Source organism: Tenrec ecaudatus, chromosome 18, assembly GCF_050624435.1.
Source record: "Tenrec ecaudatus isolate mTenEca1 chromosome 18, mTenEca1.hap1, whole genome shotgun sequence".
NCBI classification, from domain to species: domain Eukaryota; kingdom Metazoa; phylum Chordata; class Mammalia; order Afrosoricida; family Tenrecidae; genus Tenrec; species Tenrec ecaudatus.
In genome coordinates this window covers 59,242,006-59,259,764 of record NC_134547.1, presented here as the reverse complement: position 1 = coordinate 59,259,764, position 17,759 = coordinate 59,242,006, and the positions used below count along the sequence as shown (strand labels likewise).

Genomic DNA, 17,759 nt, shown 5'->3' with positions numbered 1-17,759 from the left:
CTTAATGTTCTCACCACCTGGGCTGTGTCCCTTTATGTGCGTATGTGGCTTTGGGCCTCTGGCAAGGGAATTCAGTAGACCCTGGCCCCTCTCCATCATCTTGCTTAACCTGCCTGGCTTTTGCCCCAGGCTACTCCAGAATCCACTTTTCTCCCTGCAACTGCAGCATATCATTTCTTACATTACTTTCTGGCCATTATAGGTTATAATAAACAAAGTAACTTGGGATTTTAATACCTTGGTTCTTGGCTTGGCACGAGAAAATTCACGCCGAAGCCTGGTTTGTGATCCAAGTGGGTTTTTATAAAGGATGGAGGACATTTCAGCCTCAAAAGAGTACACGCTGCTTCAGGGAAGCATGCCAAAAATGCACGTAAATCGCGCTGGGCCTCACCGCTGAACACAGGCCACCTCGTGGGACTGCGCGCCCATACATGGTGAGGCCCCAGAGAGGAAGGCATGGCCAAGAGGCGCAGGAGGCTGGGTAAGGAGCCCCCTCAGGGCTGTCACTGACTGGGAGGGAGTGAAGGGCCAGGAGACCGCCATCCTGCCTCCAAGGTATTTTAAACCTCTGGCTGGGAAGGCGAGGTGGAAGGGATTGGTCCACCCCATTGACGGAATTAAGCCCACCTGGGTGGGGTCATCAGCCTGGGCCTAGTTTGGGCTGTCCTGGTGTGACACCCACCTGGCTTGAGGGCCCTGAATTGGAGCATGCCCAGTGAAAGTTTTCATGGCCGGCTAATTGCTCACGTGATTTTCCCAGCCCCCTTTAAGAGAGGGGGCGGTGCTGTGCAGGCATGGGAGGGACAACTCCCTCTATCCCTCTCCTGGCTCCTCACACAAGCACCGAAAATTCAAAAGTTTTATTTCCCATGCCCCTTCCTTCTCTTACAAAGTTCTGTGCCTTCAATGAGTCTGAAACCACTGCAATGAATATATCAACCATAAAAAAATTTTTTTAATGACATGGGTGCCACCTCAGGCCTCCTCCAGCTACAAAAGGGGAAAGGAAAGTCATACTCTATCTTAGCATGTCCCAAGGTGGATTTCTGTGAGGTTGAAGTCAGACCTACCCCACGCTCCAACCCTCCTGACATCAACTGTCCCTCCTACAGCATTCTGCTTTTCAACTGGACTGGATAGTTCATTATACTGGCCACACGGAACTCACAGACAGTCAGTCCCTGACGATGAGGTTTGTTAAGGAAATTAACAGGTTACAAATGCTGAGGATTCAATTAGTCAAACAGGACAGTCTCTTGTCTGCCAGGCCTCTTTCTGGTCCCCCGTCTCTCCGCCACAGAGCCCATTGACCTCTATCCTGCTTGTACAGTCACGATCACAAAGCTGTTTAGTTTTAGGGATGCCAATAAATGCCCAGAAGGCATACCACTCCACTATCAGCCTCAGTCCAAAGGTGCTCAGCTTTAACCCATGGGGTCAGCTCCATGATTAAGTTCTTGACACCATCCCCCAAACCTCCTCCACCCGAGTCCAGCCTCCTGTCCAAAGGCTCTCAGCTTTAATTGCTTTGTGGATTGGGAATGCCAGTCCTCTGTCTCACACTCTGGCTCTGGGTTCTACTGCTGCCACTCCTCTGGGGTCCACGCTGTCTTCTGAATCAAGGAGCTCCAATGTACAGCGACCCAGGGGTCCTAAGGACACAATCCACGCCTGGGTCTTCCTTCTTTTTTTAATTTTTAATTTTTTTGGGGGGGTCTTCCTTCTTGTTGGTAGTGCTATGCCCCTTGTTTCTGAGGTGGCCCATCTCATATCCAGCAGGATGAGAATCATAATTAACTGATAACAATGATTCCCAACGGAATCCTACTCAAGTCTTCCTCTGCCTTGGTCCCAGGCCCCGCAAGAAAAGGACAAAGACACATTGATGAACTCACTGCACTGCGAGACCCCTTTACTAAGTCTGAAATAAGTCAAGGTCAAGACAAAGACAGTCATCCAGATGAAGGGGACCATCAGCAGGAGGGCATAATGGTGTCCAAAAGAGTCACAGTCACATGGCTACTGAACGAGGATATTGTCACAGAATCATGATCAGAAGCAGATCAATCCAGTAGGGCGGCAAGCAGGACTAAGGAAGTGGCAATAGCGTGACTGGGATATGCACACAATCGCCGATTAGAAACATTTCCAGAATTGGTTCCGAGAATCTCTGACCATCTTGATCAGGGCATGACTCACAACTGCAGGACCTTGATACTGCAGTTTCACCAAAGGCACACCCAGGCTAGTTCCTGAGGGCGAGACTGCCCTTCCAGGGCTGCCCAGGAGAGCCAAGCACATAGGCTGCCTGGGGCAAAATGTTTTACATTGCTGCTCAAAGGTCAGGACGAACTGTCTGAGGTCAATGAATCCACGTGGAGACTCCAAAGGGATTTAGGACTCCCACTGTACACTGTAGCCTCCCCCAGACCTATGCTCAGAAAGAAGGTAAGCTCTCATCCAAAAGAAGGCGCCATCAGCTGGAGGGCAGGGGTGGGCAAGAAGCTAGGAGCCTTCACTCTGAGGCTGCCATCGCTGTGTTCAGTGACTGATGGCCACCATCCTATCGTGAGAACCCTCTTCCATGGCCCCAGCTCTCAGTGGGTTCTGGACAAAATGAAAAAAAAAAAACCAAGACAAAATCCAAACCCCAATTTACTGCCATTGAGGCTTTTCTGCCTCACAGGGACCCTATGTGTTTCTGAGAAGAAAGGTAAGTCTCACCGATCTCCCTGAGAGCATCCCCAGTGGGGTTAGCAGCCCAATGTACACCCACTATGCCACCAGGGTCTATCTCCTTCTGTTTCCCCATATGCTGAGCTAACCACCCACCGTTCTTGGGGACGTCTTCCCTTTTCCAGACCCCAACGTGGTTTCTTACTGCCCCCAAAGCCAAGGCCTCTCCACTGGCTTCCCTGCTAACACTGCACACCCCTGCCTCAGGGCCTCTGTACTTGCCCTTCTGTTCCTTCCACTTAAAGGGGGTCTCAGGCCCCCTGGGCCCACCTCTTTGGGCTGGGCTGGACTGGGCTGGGCTTCTTTTCTGTTTCACTGAATCCTGCTCCAGACTGGGTCCTCCCAAACCAACAGGTGAAGCCCTGTGCCCCCAGAGACCTTATATTCAAAGGGGGCACAAAGACAAGGAAGCATGCCAAGGGTAAGAGTAATTAGATGCTGCAGGCGTGACCCAGGCTGAGGATGGCGGCCTGGCAGGCGGGAGGCAGGACTGCAGTTCATTCGGAAAGCAGTGATCTAGGGTGACATCTTGGCCAAGCTGACAATGTGGATCCTGCCGGAAGGAACTGATGGAGCCAGGAGCGAGGGGGACTAAGAACGTTTCCAGCAGCAATCACAGCCAATGCCCAGGCTCTGAGGAGGGAGCAGGATGAGGTGACTGAGGTCAGGGTTGAGTAAGGAAATGGAATAGGAGACAAGAGCCTGGGGCGGAGGGGGGGAAACACTGGAGACTGTGGCTGTCTGGGGCCCCGGAAGTGTCTAATTCAGTGACCCTCAAATAATAAAGGCCTCTGTAATTAGCATGTCTCCCCCAAAGCCCTGGTTGTAGGGTTGGGGATGACACAGAGAGTCCTGCCTCACCCTCTGTCCTCAGCAGGGTTGACTCCCAGGCAGCAGGACCCACCCGGCCCCTCTCAGATTTCTCCTCCAGGCTCACCACACCCCTGCCCGCTTGGGCACAAGGGCCAGTGGGCTAGAGGGTTGCTGGGGGAATCTGAGGGCTCCCTGGCCCACCTCTGAGAGGGCTAATAACAAGCAACATCAATCACAGGAACAGTTACAAAAATAAAATAATAGGAACAGTTGCCACTTCCTGAGGCCTACCCGCAGGGCAGACACCATGTGACCTCACCACAGCCTCCAGACCTCTTGAGGAAACTGAGGCTTAGAACCAGGTTAGTCAGTCCCACCCACATCTGGGGCTGCTAGGGGCTGAAGAGCTAACCACAGCTTTGCCACCACCAGGAGTCTTGGGACTCCTCTCGGCCTCCCCCGTCAGACCTGGGGCCCCTGAGACAGGCATCTCACAGGTCCGGCCTGGCTGACTGCTCTGCGGCTCCGCAGGCCCGGACAGGTCCGGGCCACAGCCTCCTCAGGGACTAGGAGGGAACTGAAGATTCAGGTTTCACCGGCTTCAGGGAGGAGCCAACTCAGCCCTTTGCCAGGACTGCTGGGTGGGGCTTTGCCTAGAGCTCAGCCTCCAGCCAGGGTGTGGAGGAGGACAGGAGAAGGCACAAGGGTCCACCCTTACCTGTGTGACCTCATGGCCACCAAGTTCTTGATCTCTCCCTCAGCTCCAGGTCGGCCTCCCTGCAGACACAGCACCCCCCCACCCCACTGCTTGCCCTTCCCTGTGCTTGCCCTTCCCTGTGCTTAGAGGGGGTCACTGCATGGGCGCCCCCTGACATCCCTCAGCTTTTACGCAAACACCACCTGCTCAGAGGCTTCCCTGACTTCCCTAAACCACCCCACACTCACCCCTTCCTGCCTCCCATCCCATAGCCTAGTCTTTACTGCACTGTGCTTTTTATTTCTGTGTCTTGTTTATGGTCAGACTGTCAGTGGATGGTCCTTACATGGGACAGGAAGGGCCCTGCCTTGGGCTCTGAGCCTTAGAGGCCCCACTCCTGCCTGATCCCCCCTCCCCACCACAGACCTACAGAGTCTACTAACCTCATCCTCTACCATTCCAAATGACCCCATCTCCTTCCACAGTCTGTCCTGAGGATGGCCGGTGTTACCTGGGTGCCCACACCTTGACTCAGGCAGGCAATGGGAAGCTGTGAACAGGGGTCTGTGGATGGAGCCCTGTGAGTGCCCTCTGCTAAGTGTTGGCTCACTAGCCCCGAAACTAGCGGTCCAAACCCCCCAGCTGCTCCATGGGAGAGAGAGGAAAGAGTTGCAACCTGGGAAACTCTAGTGTCATGGTGAATTGGAATCAACTTCACGGCAGTGCGTTTTGGTTTGGTTTGGTTTAGGTGGAGGCAGCAAGGGTCCTGGTGACACTGTGGTCTAAACATTGGACTGCTAACCACAAGGGTGGCAGCTGTAGCCTACCATGTCCTCCTGCTGAGTGACAGCTGAGGCTGTCTGCTCCCATAAAGATCCAGTCTCCCAAAACCTCAGGAGCAGTTCTACTCTGTCCCCCAGGCTCACTATGAGTCCAAAGGGAGTCAATGGCGGTAGGTTTGGTTTTTTTGGATTGGTGGTTAGAGCTTGAGGCGTGGGCTGGGTGTACACACATGCACACTTACACACACACACACGCACAGGCGCTCAAGCACAGGCTGGAGCTTGGGGGTAGACAGAGGAGTTCATTGCCCTCTGACTAACACTCTCCCCCTGAAGTAACATGTGGAATCCTGGCCTGGGACACCAGAGTCCAGCTTTAAATTCAGACTCCCAGACTGCTGCAGGCATAGGTACGTGGAAGTAGGAAGTGAGAATGTGTTCTAGTTAACTCTGTCTTCTCTACTCATGACATGTGGGTGGAGCCTGCACATACTTCTGAGGACGCAAGGCCCATAAAGGGGAGGAGGTCAGATGTGTAACTGTTCTCGCTTTCTGTATCTCCAGCACCTGGAATCCCTAGATCCAACACAGAGGCTCACTTAATGAGTGAATAAAAAGTGACATACTCCAGGGCCTCCAGAACAGCTTTTCTGTGTCAGTGGGTGGTCTCAGGGGCAGGAGCCCTAAGTAATACTTTAAGGACACCTCTGTTTGCCCCATCCCTCAGCTGGAGTTTTTAAAAATTCTTAATAGTATAAAGAAGACAAAAACAAAGCAAACAAGCCCTAAACTCCTTGCCACTGAGTCGATGTTAATTCATAGCAACCCTATATATACAGAACAGGGTAGAACTGCCCTTGCTGAGTTTCTGATACTATAATTCTTTACAGAGTAGATAATCTCATCTTTCTCCCACAGAGCGCCTGGTGGTTTTGAACTGCTAACCCTGCAGTTAGCAGCTAACCCTGTAGTATGTATAGCCACCAAGCCACTCTAGAAAGGAGACCACTAGGCAACCAGGGCTCTTTATAAAGGAGACCAGCACCATGCAAACTATCTCTGCCACTTCCTGGCTGCGTGTGGCCCTTAGACCCGCTGACCCTAAATTTCAATCGCCAGGGAAGTCACAAAACCTCTCTCCAGGTGAAAGGGCACGGCCAGTCATTGTTCAATACATATTGACCGCTGCCGCAGCCACTGCCACCATCATCACTAATGTTCCAGACAAGTCTCGTCACACAGCAGACCCTCAGACATGGCAGCCAGTGTAGTGTGACCAATTTGTGTTCAGCTTCTGTCCCTACCTGCAGACTTTGTGCTTGGTCCGTGTCTGCTCAGTGGGTAAAGCTGCCAGTCCACAGTTATGACCTGGTCCAATGGCGCCCTCTGCTGGGCACCAGGAGAAAGAGCCTTTGGGGAAATCACAGTCCCCTTGATCTATGAAGCTGGCTAAGAACTAGGAGCAACCTGCTTAAGGTGTGAAGTGCCATTCCCACCCAAGGTGTGAGTGTGTGTCCCTGTCCGTCTCTCAACCACCACTACAATGGCAGTAAAAGTAACAATAGAATGTATATAGTATTTACATGCATTGGACTGCTAACTACTGTCTGTCTGCTCCAGTAAAGACTACAGCCCCAGAATCTCTGGGAGGGTCCCCATGTTTCGGAATTGACTCCGTGGTAGAACTGTTTGTTTGTCTCAAGGAGACAACTTGGGAGGACAAGGCCTTAGGGGCAGGTTGATGGGCCTCCTAATTCTTTGTTCAATCAAAATTTGACTCTGAATCTTTTCTATTGAATTTGCATTCGGTGACTTTGGCTTTTAAAAAGATGAGAGGGGAAGGGTCACAAGGAAAGGAGTCAACCAAGGTGTATTATTGCACTGATGAAACACACTATTCCTCTGGTTCTTTGTGGCTGCCTCGCTGCTCACTATCATGACCCCAATCCTGCCTTCCACTGAGGGCTAGACTGGAGCATGTACTACACAGGTAGGTAAGAGCTCGTGACACATGGAATCCAGGTCAATACCAGGAAGGGGGGGGGAGGTGGGGAGAGGAGGGGGAAGCCATGGGGGAGTGTAAAATATTAAAATAATAATAATAATTCATCAAGGGGTCAGGAGGGTGGGAGGGAAAACAGAGGAGCTGATACCAAGGGCTGAAATGAAAAGCAAATGTTTAGAAAATGATGATGGTAACAGAGGTACAAATGCGCTTGATATAATTGATGTATGGATTGTTATAAGAGCTGTAAGAGCCCTCAATAAAATAATCTATATAAATTTTTTTAAAAAAAGATGAGGGGGAAAAAAAGGTCACCTTAGAGTCCTAGCGATCCTTTCAGCCTCAACCTAGACTTGAACCTGCCACTCAGTCTCAGGCAGTTTTGCCCACCTTCCTCTTCACTCATCCGCATAGATTGGAGGGCCGGATTGGAAGCCTCTGCAAAAATAGGTGCTCAAGGGGATCTGTTAAAAACAATAAACACATACCCTAAGGGGGGGGGGAGGGTGCCGAAGTGCAAAGACATAAATACATGTGAAAATGCGTAGAACAGATTAGAAGGGTGTACACCACACTGTCCCTGGTGATTAGTCCAAATGGTTAAGTTGTATACATTTACATATGCATGACTCCTTTGAGGGAATGCACTAAGCTATTGTATTTCTTCAGATGATGTTTAAAATAGAAGCGGGTGGTGGGGTTAGGGGGATCCAAAAAACAGAGAACCATGAAATGGAATGGATTAGCAAATCATTAGGTGGCTGACCCTGGTGTGGCAGGACATGCCAGTTATGCAGGGTTAGTGCCCACCTGAGTGGTTAGCATTGATCATAACCAACCAGCTGCCACTGAACGAATTTCAGCTGTCAGAGGAGAGCTCGACTCCATAGTTTTCAATGGCTGTTTTTTCAGAAATAGATCTCCAGACCTTTATTCCAAGGCACCTGCTGAGTGGACACAAACCTCCTGTCTTTGGGCTAGCAGCCAAGGGTGCCATCCACTGATGAACAAGCAGCTGCATACATTTGGACTCTATTAACAGCTGCATAGCAGGGAGCCAGGATTCTGCCTTCCCAAACAGCATCCACTCCCTGGCTCCATCACCAAGGGCTCTGGATCCACCCACGGAGGCCAGACTTGGCCTGGAAAACCCTCCTTTTCTTAATTCCCCCCCCAAAAAAAATCACAGGGGAGGACAGCCAGTGAGGGGAACAGTGGCTGCATGGTTTTATTATTAGCCTTGGTTCCAGATAGGGTTTCCCGCCCCATTCAGGTTTCTCAGAAGAGTTTAAGATAAGGGACTGCAGGTGTTAGCTGACTGAGATACCTAATCCTCACACCACCTTATCAGCAAAAGCAGCAGGACTCTGGGGCAGGGAATCAGAGGCAGCTGGAGTTGGAGGTGGGAGAGGCAGGAGGTGGCCTTGATCTGTAGGTTTCTCAAGGACAGAGGTGTCTGACAGCAAGTGGGATGGGATGCTCTGGCTTACTATAGAAATCCCTCTTCGCTTCCTTTCCAAACCCGAGGATGAGACTTCAGAATGCCCTTAGCCGCCTCCTTCAAAGCCTTGGTCTTTAATGTGAATGTGTGTCAGCATCACCTGGCGGGCTAGTTAACAGAGCCGGGAGAGCCCGCCCCCTGGGTTTCACATTCAGCAGGTTTATGCTGAGGTTGGGCCAAGTCCTCAGGTGATACTGCTGCCGCTGGCTGGAGCAGCGCTCCTAGTACCAGATGCCTCGAAGCCGACGCCTACTCACGAGCACCCCACTCACGGAGCACCCGTGTGGGGTAGAGAAATGGGCTCCGTTGGGTTTTCAAGGGCCGGTTTTTCAAAGTGATCACAGGCCTTTCTTTTGAGGCACCTCTGGGTAGACCTGAACCACCAACCTTTGAGCTAGTGGCTGTGTTACCTATTGGTACTGCTCAGACTCTAGCTTTCGCCTTTTAACAGGGAACACAGAGCGCAGAAAAGGCCACACTCCCCTACTGCACCCAGAGCAAGCAGCTCCCTGCTCCAGAAAAGACCTCACCTGCGGCTCTGGCGCCTTCTCACTTGCAGAGAAGCAGCCCTGCTGAGTGTAAGGGAACCAAGGCAGAAGGTATGACCCTTTCTGTCTCCACTCCCACGGTGGTACTGTCCCCACCTTTTGTGTGTGCGCACTGAGTCCTACACTATAGTGTGCGCGTGCGCAGGAGCACTCATTACGGATGTTAACAAAGCATTTAACACTGCAGCCTCTTTTACACGTGCAGCGACGTAGCATTAATGGCGGGCCACGCTCGTGTATCTTGAGCTTCCTGTCACGGGCGGTATTGTGTGTTGATTACAAAGACTTCCCCGATGGCACCTCTGGGAAAAGTCCTTTAATAGTAAAAAAAAAAAGTTTGGATACATTTACACGATTGTCATCACCCTTCATCTACATCACGCAACAGGGGGAATGGAAAAACCACCACACAGGGCGACCTGGACACGCTCAGTATCAAACCGCTGGGGGCCGCCAACTGAGCCGGGGAGGCCTGGGGGTCCGGAGAGCAGAGAGGGAGGTGGGAGGAAGAGGGCCCCGCAGCTCTCCTCAGCTGGGTTTCTGGAGGACCCACGGCGATGGCTGAGGACCTGCCTCTAACTCTCCGAGGACAGAACGTAGAAACCAAGAATGGAACCGGGCTGCAAGAGGCCTCCTCCCAGGGAGATGGGCCGTGCCAACGAGAAGGTCGTCATGGGCTGGCCGGGCTCGTCGGGCCCACGACACGGGCAGAGCATCTGATGGCAGGTGAGACACTCCCAGCAATCGGGCCTCGCAGACGCCCTGCCGGGCTGAAGGGCTTCCGCACTGGCATCCACCATCCACTAGCCCGTCGGTCCCGGGCAAAGGCGCAGACGCGGACTCATCTGCCCCGCCCCTTCCGGCGAGCGCCGGAAGTCCTTGGTGGAGCCGGGGCGCCGCGGCCTGAGGTGGCGCTCCGGGCGGCCTAGTCCTCGCCGCCCCCGTACATGTCCGCCAGCTTTTTGAAGCGGCCGCCCCACTCGTGGAGGTAGTCGTAGTCCTGGTCCTGGTCGGAGGCCGAGGAGGTGAGCGAGCTCAGGGAGGCGGCGTCCGAGCCGCTGCCCTCGTAGTCGAACACCAGCAGGGAGTCGTAGGGTGGGGCTGTGGGGTCGCTGTTGGCCGTCTTCAGGTTCTGTGGCCGCGAGAGAGCGAGCAGGTCAAGACCTTGGTTGTGGGCGAGCTGACCAACCTCGCCGAGCCTCCATTGCCTCATCCCGCGGAGGCCGCCCGCCCTCCCTTGGAGGGCCGTGTGTTCCCACATGTGGGGCATAGCGCCCCCTGGAGGGCGGATAAGACACCACCCCTTCCCATGATGACCCTACTGGGCAGGGTAGAACTGCCCCTGTGAGTTGGTTTGTTTTTAAACGGTTCTGTTTGCATATAACTCACATACCCTGCAATTCAATGGTTCAGTCCTCTTAAAGAGTTGTACCATCATCGCCACCCTAAATGTTAGACCCCCATTTTCCCCTGACTCCCCTGCATACCCTCCCAAGAAACTATTAATCCCGTTATAGAGATTAGCTCTTTATGGGAGCAAAAAGCCTTGTCTTTCTCCGCAGAGCAGCTGATGGTTTCCAACCACTGACTTTGGGATTATGGGATTACAGCCCAGTGTCACCACTAGGGGGCTGCAGAAGTAGAGCCCTACACTTGCTTCCCGATTGTGGGCCTACGTACAAACATGTTTAATCATACATTTATTTTTTCCTTCCTCCCTGAAAAGGGGGCAGTAGGCCAAATAAGTTTGGAGACCTATGTTTTAGGGTTTCTGAGATACATCTATATTGGGAAGGGGGTGGGCCTTCCAAAAGTTTGTGGAAAAACAAAATGACAAGATGCTGGGATTTTCCCAAACTCTTGGAAGTCCCCCCTTGTATATATAAAAATGACCATCTGGCATGCTGACTCATGGCAGCCCTATGTGTGTCAAAGAACTGTGCTTCGAGAGGTTTCCAAGGATTGGCTTTGGGGAAATGGCTTGCCAGGCCTTTCTTCAAAGGCACCACTGGAGGCAGGGGTGCTCCAATCTCCAGTCTTTTGCATTGTACCTGAAGGGACTCCAGAGATGCATATGATGTGTATAAAATACATGTGTATAAAATACAAGTGCTGGCTGTGACTTGGGGCAGAGGCAGTGATTCTGAAATCAGACAGCCTCAGCTAGAAGACAGCATCCATGTACGAGTTTTGCGACTGTGGGTTAAGTCCCTTACCCTCTTTACATATATGTAAGTATATGTGAAGCACTTTGTGACAATAATGACTGCCATATACCCACTGAGTTGATTCAGACTCATAGTGACCTTACAGGAGAGAGGAGAATGGCTCCGTAGGGTTTCTGAGGCTGCAACTCTCTTTGGGGACATGCAGACTCGGCTCTCTACCGCAGAGTGGCTAGTTTGTTGAAATGGAAGCCCAGTGCTTAACCCACAGAACTACCAGGATGCCTAAGGGAAGGAGAGGACCGCAGGCATTTAGCTCCAAGACTAAGGCATCGTCTCTAAACCAGAAGTCCCGAGTAGCAGCTTTCCTGTTGTGACAGTGTTGGTTTTGCCCAGAATGGTCCCCAATATACTCAGGCTTGAAGAATAGAGTCATCACTAAACTCTAGAAGGCAAGCAGAAGAAACTCGTCTCATTTCTCTCTTCACTGAAGAGAAGAGTGAGGCTAAGGGTTTTGAGCTGGGAAGGACCCTGAATACCCATCCTGTCTTCTCCCCGAATCTGATCCAGTTTTAAATTCTAACCAATTTCCCTCCCTTGTTATTGGGCGCCTCTGCTACTGTAGGTACCAGGCTGTGCTTGGTACCCATCATGCATCTAGGTGGCTATGGCTGTGGTTCCCATGCCCTTGGCTATGTATCTGATCACTCAGGAAATTAAAGAATCGTGACAGAAAATGGATGTCTGAGTCACAGGCATTGGTGTTTCAGAGTTCCTTAGGGAAGGCAAATGTCCAACCAAAGTGAATGACAGTAGACATGCTCAGAGGGCTGTTAGGAAAACAGCTAGCATTCCCTGCTCCGTCAGTAGGTCCCTATGCCTGCTGTACAACCTGGAGATTGTACAAAAACAAACCCAAACGTGCAGCTCAGGCCACATGGTAGTTGGACTGACTTAAAATCCCTAAAACTGGCCTAGGTCCCAGGTACTTCCTCATCCAACTCTTACAACAGCCAGCAGCAGAGGTTCCCAGATATTGGTGCACATTGGAATCATCGAGATCTTAATTCGAACCCAGGTGGCCTGGCCCCAGTCTGTGCTTCTAACAACTATTAGGTTTGTTGAATGAGTGTCAAATGACTTCCAATTCTTAACCAGTGTGCAAGGCATGGCTTTTCGGAGGGAGCAAAAGAAGCCTAGGTTATAAGAGTTCTATAAGTGACACAGCTAGTTGGTGGTATGGACCTGAACTGTGCTCTCCCCCCTCCCCCCCCTCCAAAAGTGCTGCTAATCCAACCCCCTACACCTGTGTCCATCATCCAAGTTGGGAACAGGGCTCTCTCTTTGATAGGTGAATGAGACTCCACCAAGGTCAATTGTGCCTTGAACGCATTGCTTTTGAGACACAGAAGAGCAGGTTAGGCAGGGCTCCAAGGAAGCACACCAGGAGGAAAGTGAGCGGCCATGCAGAGCTCTCCCAGGCGCGCCAAGAAAAATACCAGAGAAACTGAGACCAGGACCCCACCCACAGAGGACAAAGAACGCTTTCCTCTGGACCAGGCATCCTGAATTCAGAATCCTAGCCACTTCCTAACCTCAATAAAGAGCCCTGGTGGGGTAGTGGTGACACGTTGGACTACTAACTTGCAAGGTCAGCAAGTTTGAAACCACCAGCCACGCTGGGAGAAAGATGAGGCTTTCTACTCCCTTAAAGAGCTGCAGTCTTGGAAACTCACCGAGGCAGTTAATCCCTGTCCTGTAGGGTCCCTATGAGTCGGCCTAAACTCAATGGCAGTGGAAACCTCAAGGAAATAAATGGCTGCTCCCTAAAACCACCCACTGCGCTCTGTTACAGCACGTTTTTAGTGAACGAAGGTTTGAACCCAGCGCCCAGACTCCCAGCTCATGCCTCTCCTCTCATGCTGTGGGTGTGAGGCTTGAACGAAAGGGCTGCTACCCTGACTCACCTCAATGATGAAGTTGCCAATTTCATCTGGGTTGGCGGGACGCAGACGGTACATTGGTGTGTGGATGAAGGTTGGTGCCACGTCGTTGCGAAGAACCACCTCTGGCCGGGCCTCCAGACCACGGTGGAGTTGGGTGATGTCATAGTCCTTTAGGAACATCATGGAGCACGGGCTTGAGAAAGACCTCACTTCCTCATCACCAAATCTTACTCCCTATCTCCCCACTGCTTGAATGCTTGGGTGCATAGGTGGCGGGCCTTAGAAGACAGATAGATGTCAGACATTTCCACCTGCCTCTGCCTTCCTACAGGAAGTATGGGCTCGAGGTAAGTTTGGCAACTTCATGTGAGCACAGATGGAAGCTGGTGGTCCACCCTGCATGAAGCCTGATGCCACATTCCAGGGTGTGCCCAATGTCTCACATATGGTATGTTGCGGGGCCCCACTGCCCCTGCCAGGGGGCCCGAGAGCATTCAGCTCAACCCCAGAGCAGAGTGTCCACTGCCTCACCTGGTCCTCTTCACCACCCCCTTCTTCACCGTAGTAGAAGACATTGTCCCGGGTGTCGTCTTCTGGGAGCAAAAGGGGCTCCTTGCCCTTTCGCTTCTTCCTCACCAACAAAAGCAGCACCAAGAGGAGCACTGAAAGAATGGGGAGTGAACACCCACCCCACGACCCAAGACCCCCAACCCTCAGAGCCCATTGAATTTGAGACTCTTCCCCTGGGTAGCCAGAGCAACGGCCCCTATCACGCTCCTCCCCTGATATGCCCATCTCCACAGCTCCTTCAGAGCCTGAAAAAGACCCCACTGTTTATGAAGGCCACCACCCAGTGGGAGCTCCCCACAACGCTCCCTGGTCCCCTGGAAGGTTCTCCAACTCTAGCTTTATCAGTGTCCCCTGGGTGCATGCTTGTTGAAACAGACTTTTAAGAGTCCCACCTTCCAAGTTTCTGGGTCAACAGGTCTGAATTGGGGCTTGATCATTGATTTTTCTAAAAATCCCAGGTAATGCTAATGCTGATCAGAAGGCATCCTTGAGAACTACTGCCCTAGCCTCTAGCCTCCACGACAGTCTGTCTGTTCCCTATGGCGTCCATAAAGCACATTCCAGACGCTCCATAAATACCTACTGGCTAACGGACACTCCTAAAACGAAGAGTTCAAGGAACAAATGGACAGTGTTGGTGGTCTTTAGTCCCATTTAGGATCGAATCAGCTCTTTTAACTACCCCACCCTGGTACTCACGCAGCAGAGCCAGGACGGCACCCAGGATGGGCAGGACGAACCCCCCCTTCCAGGGCTCGGAGCAGTTATTCACGTGGCCACTGCAGTCACACACGGTGGCCTTGATCACTGTCAGTTGTTCCTTGTTGCCGTGGTCCAACAGAGAAAGATGCACGTCGTATGTGTCTTGTTTTAAGAACTTCTTTAGAGATAAGGCCACTGCGTCTCCTGGAGTGGACAGACGATTGATTGGCCTTGAAATGCCATGTGTGGAGGGCAGAGTACAACATGATGGATAATGAGACAGCCCTGCCTCGGGGGAAAGGGGTCGGTGGGGGGTAAGGAATGTCCCCAAGGCAGACTGACCAAGTGCTAAAACTGACATTTGGTCAAAGTCATATCTGCTATCATGGGAAGTATTTACAGGGGCAGAAAAATAACTTTAGTTATTTGAAAAAAAAAATCAAATCTAAAGACAAAAAATATATAAAGTTTAAAAAGTGATGTCATGTGGCCAATTTCTCAGTACCTTCAGCTGCTAGACTGTTTCTCCTAAGAGATCTAGCCACCCAGTCTCTGAATATTCATATACATGGCCACCTATTTTCCTATTTCACAACTTTAAGGTGTATTCCAGAAAATCAAGTCCATTCCAATGCAGCGCACTCCCCAACAGGACAGAGTGGAACCACTCCTATGGGTCTCCAAGGCTGTACATTTACAAGGGAACAGAAAGTCTCATCTGAATTAAAGTCTACTACCATCATGCTTGGAAAATAGAAAAAAAAACCACACAAAAGCAAACTTACTGCCATTGAGTTGATTTTGACTCGTGGTGACCTTATAGGACAGAACGAAACTGCCCCAAGATTGTAATTCTATGGTAGTCAAAAACCTCGCCTTTCTCCCTCGGAGTAGCTAGTGGTTTTGAACCGCTGGCCTTGTTCTCTGTCCACCAGGTGGATTAGAGGGTCCGTGGAAAAGGCCCTCAACAAGGAGGATGAACAGAGTGGCCACATGGTATCAAACAGTAATTTCAGGATGGCGCAGAACTGGCAGTGTCTTTTTCTGTGGCGCACGGGATTGCTAGAGCTGGAACTGGTTCAATAGCACCTAGCAATCACCAATACTACGCATCACTGCAGCATCTTATTTTGCAATGAAAAAAAAATACTCTTCATACCTTAAGTGCATGACAGAATCCAAAATATAAAACTCCTTATTTTCCAAAGTATTACTAGGTAATGAATCCATGTAGGGTATGTATGTCTCAGTAGGGAACAGGTATTGTTGAGGATTAGCCCCGAAGCTAGCCTGTGCTACCCCCAGATCACTGATGGCACACAGATTCAGGGTTGACAGTAGATAATGGACTTGGACTAACCAACTGGCCTTCAAAGGCTCAAGGTGAGTGGCAAATTTTGGCCCAACACAGCAGGAGCATGGCCAACCCAATGGGTCTTACTCTGGGGATAGTGTGGTTGTCCTGGGGTTGGGGAGGACAGGCATTTTTTATGGGTCAGGGATGTCTCTGAAGAACGGTCTGCACAGGTGCCTCAAGGGGGCGCTGTAGGCTTGGGAGGCACCAGGTTTCATCATAAGGAACTTTCCGAAGAACTACACCACTCAAAGCCAAGCATGTCTGTCCCCCAACCACAGGGGCAATCACAAACAAACCCTCCCCACAGACCTCAAGGCTTTTTCAATTAAGGGGCTTTTTTTGCAGACTCACTGAATAAAAGGCCTTAAATGGGACACCAGGAGAACATAGAACATGCCACCAAACATTCACCACCAAACATTCACCACCATCCTGCTCCCCTGCTGCGCTCTGTTGATGATGATGGCAGAGGCCCCATCTCAGCTTATTGGCGCCCTCAGCACAGCTTTGTAAGTGGTTACTGTAACCGTTTTCATTTTACAATGCAGAAACTGAGCCCAAGGGGGGGGGGGTCAAGTCATTTAAGCCAAGGACGCACAGGGGTTTAGTCTGGGTTAATTCCTGACAACAGGGACAAAATAGGATGGGCAAATGAAGTGAAAATCAAGAACCAGCTATTAACACTATGATTAGGTATTGGCACCCTTGGGAGAGGGCTCATTCTCCCACAGGGCTAGACCCGGGGCTGGTTGATTGGGAAAGGGGACGGGGAAGATGGTGGCCCCTAGAGAAGCTATTCACTTACATGCTAGATGAAGCTCCTTCCCTCTAGTCCTTTACAAAACCCTCACAAAGACTAAGGGCCTGGGCTCAATTGTTGACCCCTGTTTCACAGAGGACATTGAGCAACAGTGAAGTTTAATAACTCTGAGATGTCACAAATCTAGTAAAGAGAAAATTCCTGCCATCCAGTCAATGCTGACTCATGACCCATGTGGGTTTACAAGAATGTTAAGGGGAGTACAAAGCCAAGTCTTTCTCCCTCAGAGCTGCTGGTGGCTTTGAACTGCCAACCAGTAACCAATATGCCAACAGTAAGAAGTGAGATCTTAAACCAGTCTTCTAGCTGAGTCCAAACTTGTGCTTTATAGGTTGAGTAGAAAGGAGAAAAAAGATTTCTAGACCACAAGGGGGCAGCAAGGGACCAACTTGGGCTCTCCAAAAGAAAGATGTTGGCTATATACACCCAAATCACAGGCATCCTAAAAATGAGACGAGGTGCCTTTCACAGCATGTCTCCGGAGGCCATTCTGGGCTGAGCTCATAAGTAAATGTGGATGTGGGGTAGCATTTCTGGAGCCCAGATCCTAAATGGTCCCTGGTTTTCATCCTGGGGGCACTAAGTCCCAAGAAGGGCAGTCCTTCCAGCCACAGTGATGCCGTTTCTCCAGGAACCTTATTGGCCCCTGGGGCTGCACCCACTACCCCCGAGTCCTCACCCGCCTGGTGCCAACAGGACCTCGTGAGAACTGTAAGGCCACTGAGAGGGAGAAACTTGGAGCTGGTGATCAGGAGGAAGCAGGGCCAGGAAGTGGTGGGAGGTGGAAGGGCAGGGCCCAGGGGCTCTGGTGTCAAAACCTAGCTCCCATTTCTGCTCCTCCAGTCAACTGCTTTGTACTCCTGGACATGTGACTTAACCTGGTTGAGCTTCCTCTGCAAATAAGGACAAAATTACCAGGCACAGAGGATGGCAGAAATGTTAAAGGAAAAAAAAAATCTTGAACATTCACCCGGGTCCAATAAATGGTGGGCAGCAGAGCATGGTGGTAAATCCGACCCACTGGGTTCAAGTCCCATCATTCCGTAGCCATGGCACCTCTGGCAAGACATGAAACCTCTGTAAGCCTCAGGTGTTGTCTTGCACACTTTGGACA

At 51.2% G+C, this 17,759-nt stretch overlaps 1 protein-coding gene across 1 annotated transcript in view; it reads right to left on the bottom strand.

Annotated features, from left to right (window-relative positions):
* Window positions 1–9,395: 9,395 nt before the first annotated feature.
* CDH3 (cadherin 3) overlaps window positions 9,396–17,759 on the bottom strand; it is a 37,319-nt gene continuing 28,955 nt past the window's right edge. Inside the window, exons 13-16 of the mRNA XM_075537313.1 lie at window positions 14,466–14,672; window positions 13,728–13,858; window positions 13,218–13,364; window positions 9,396–10,217 (exon numbers count right to left, since the gene is read on the bottom strand). Coding sequence (XP_075393428.1) covers window positions 10,011–10,217; window positions 13,218–13,364; window positions 13,728–13,858; window positions 14,466–14,672 — 692 coding nt within the window. The 3' untranslated portion in view covers window positions 9,396–10,010. The remainder of the gene's footprint in view (window positions 10,218–13,217; window positions 13,365–13,727; window positions 13,859–14,465; window positions 14,673–17,759) is intronic.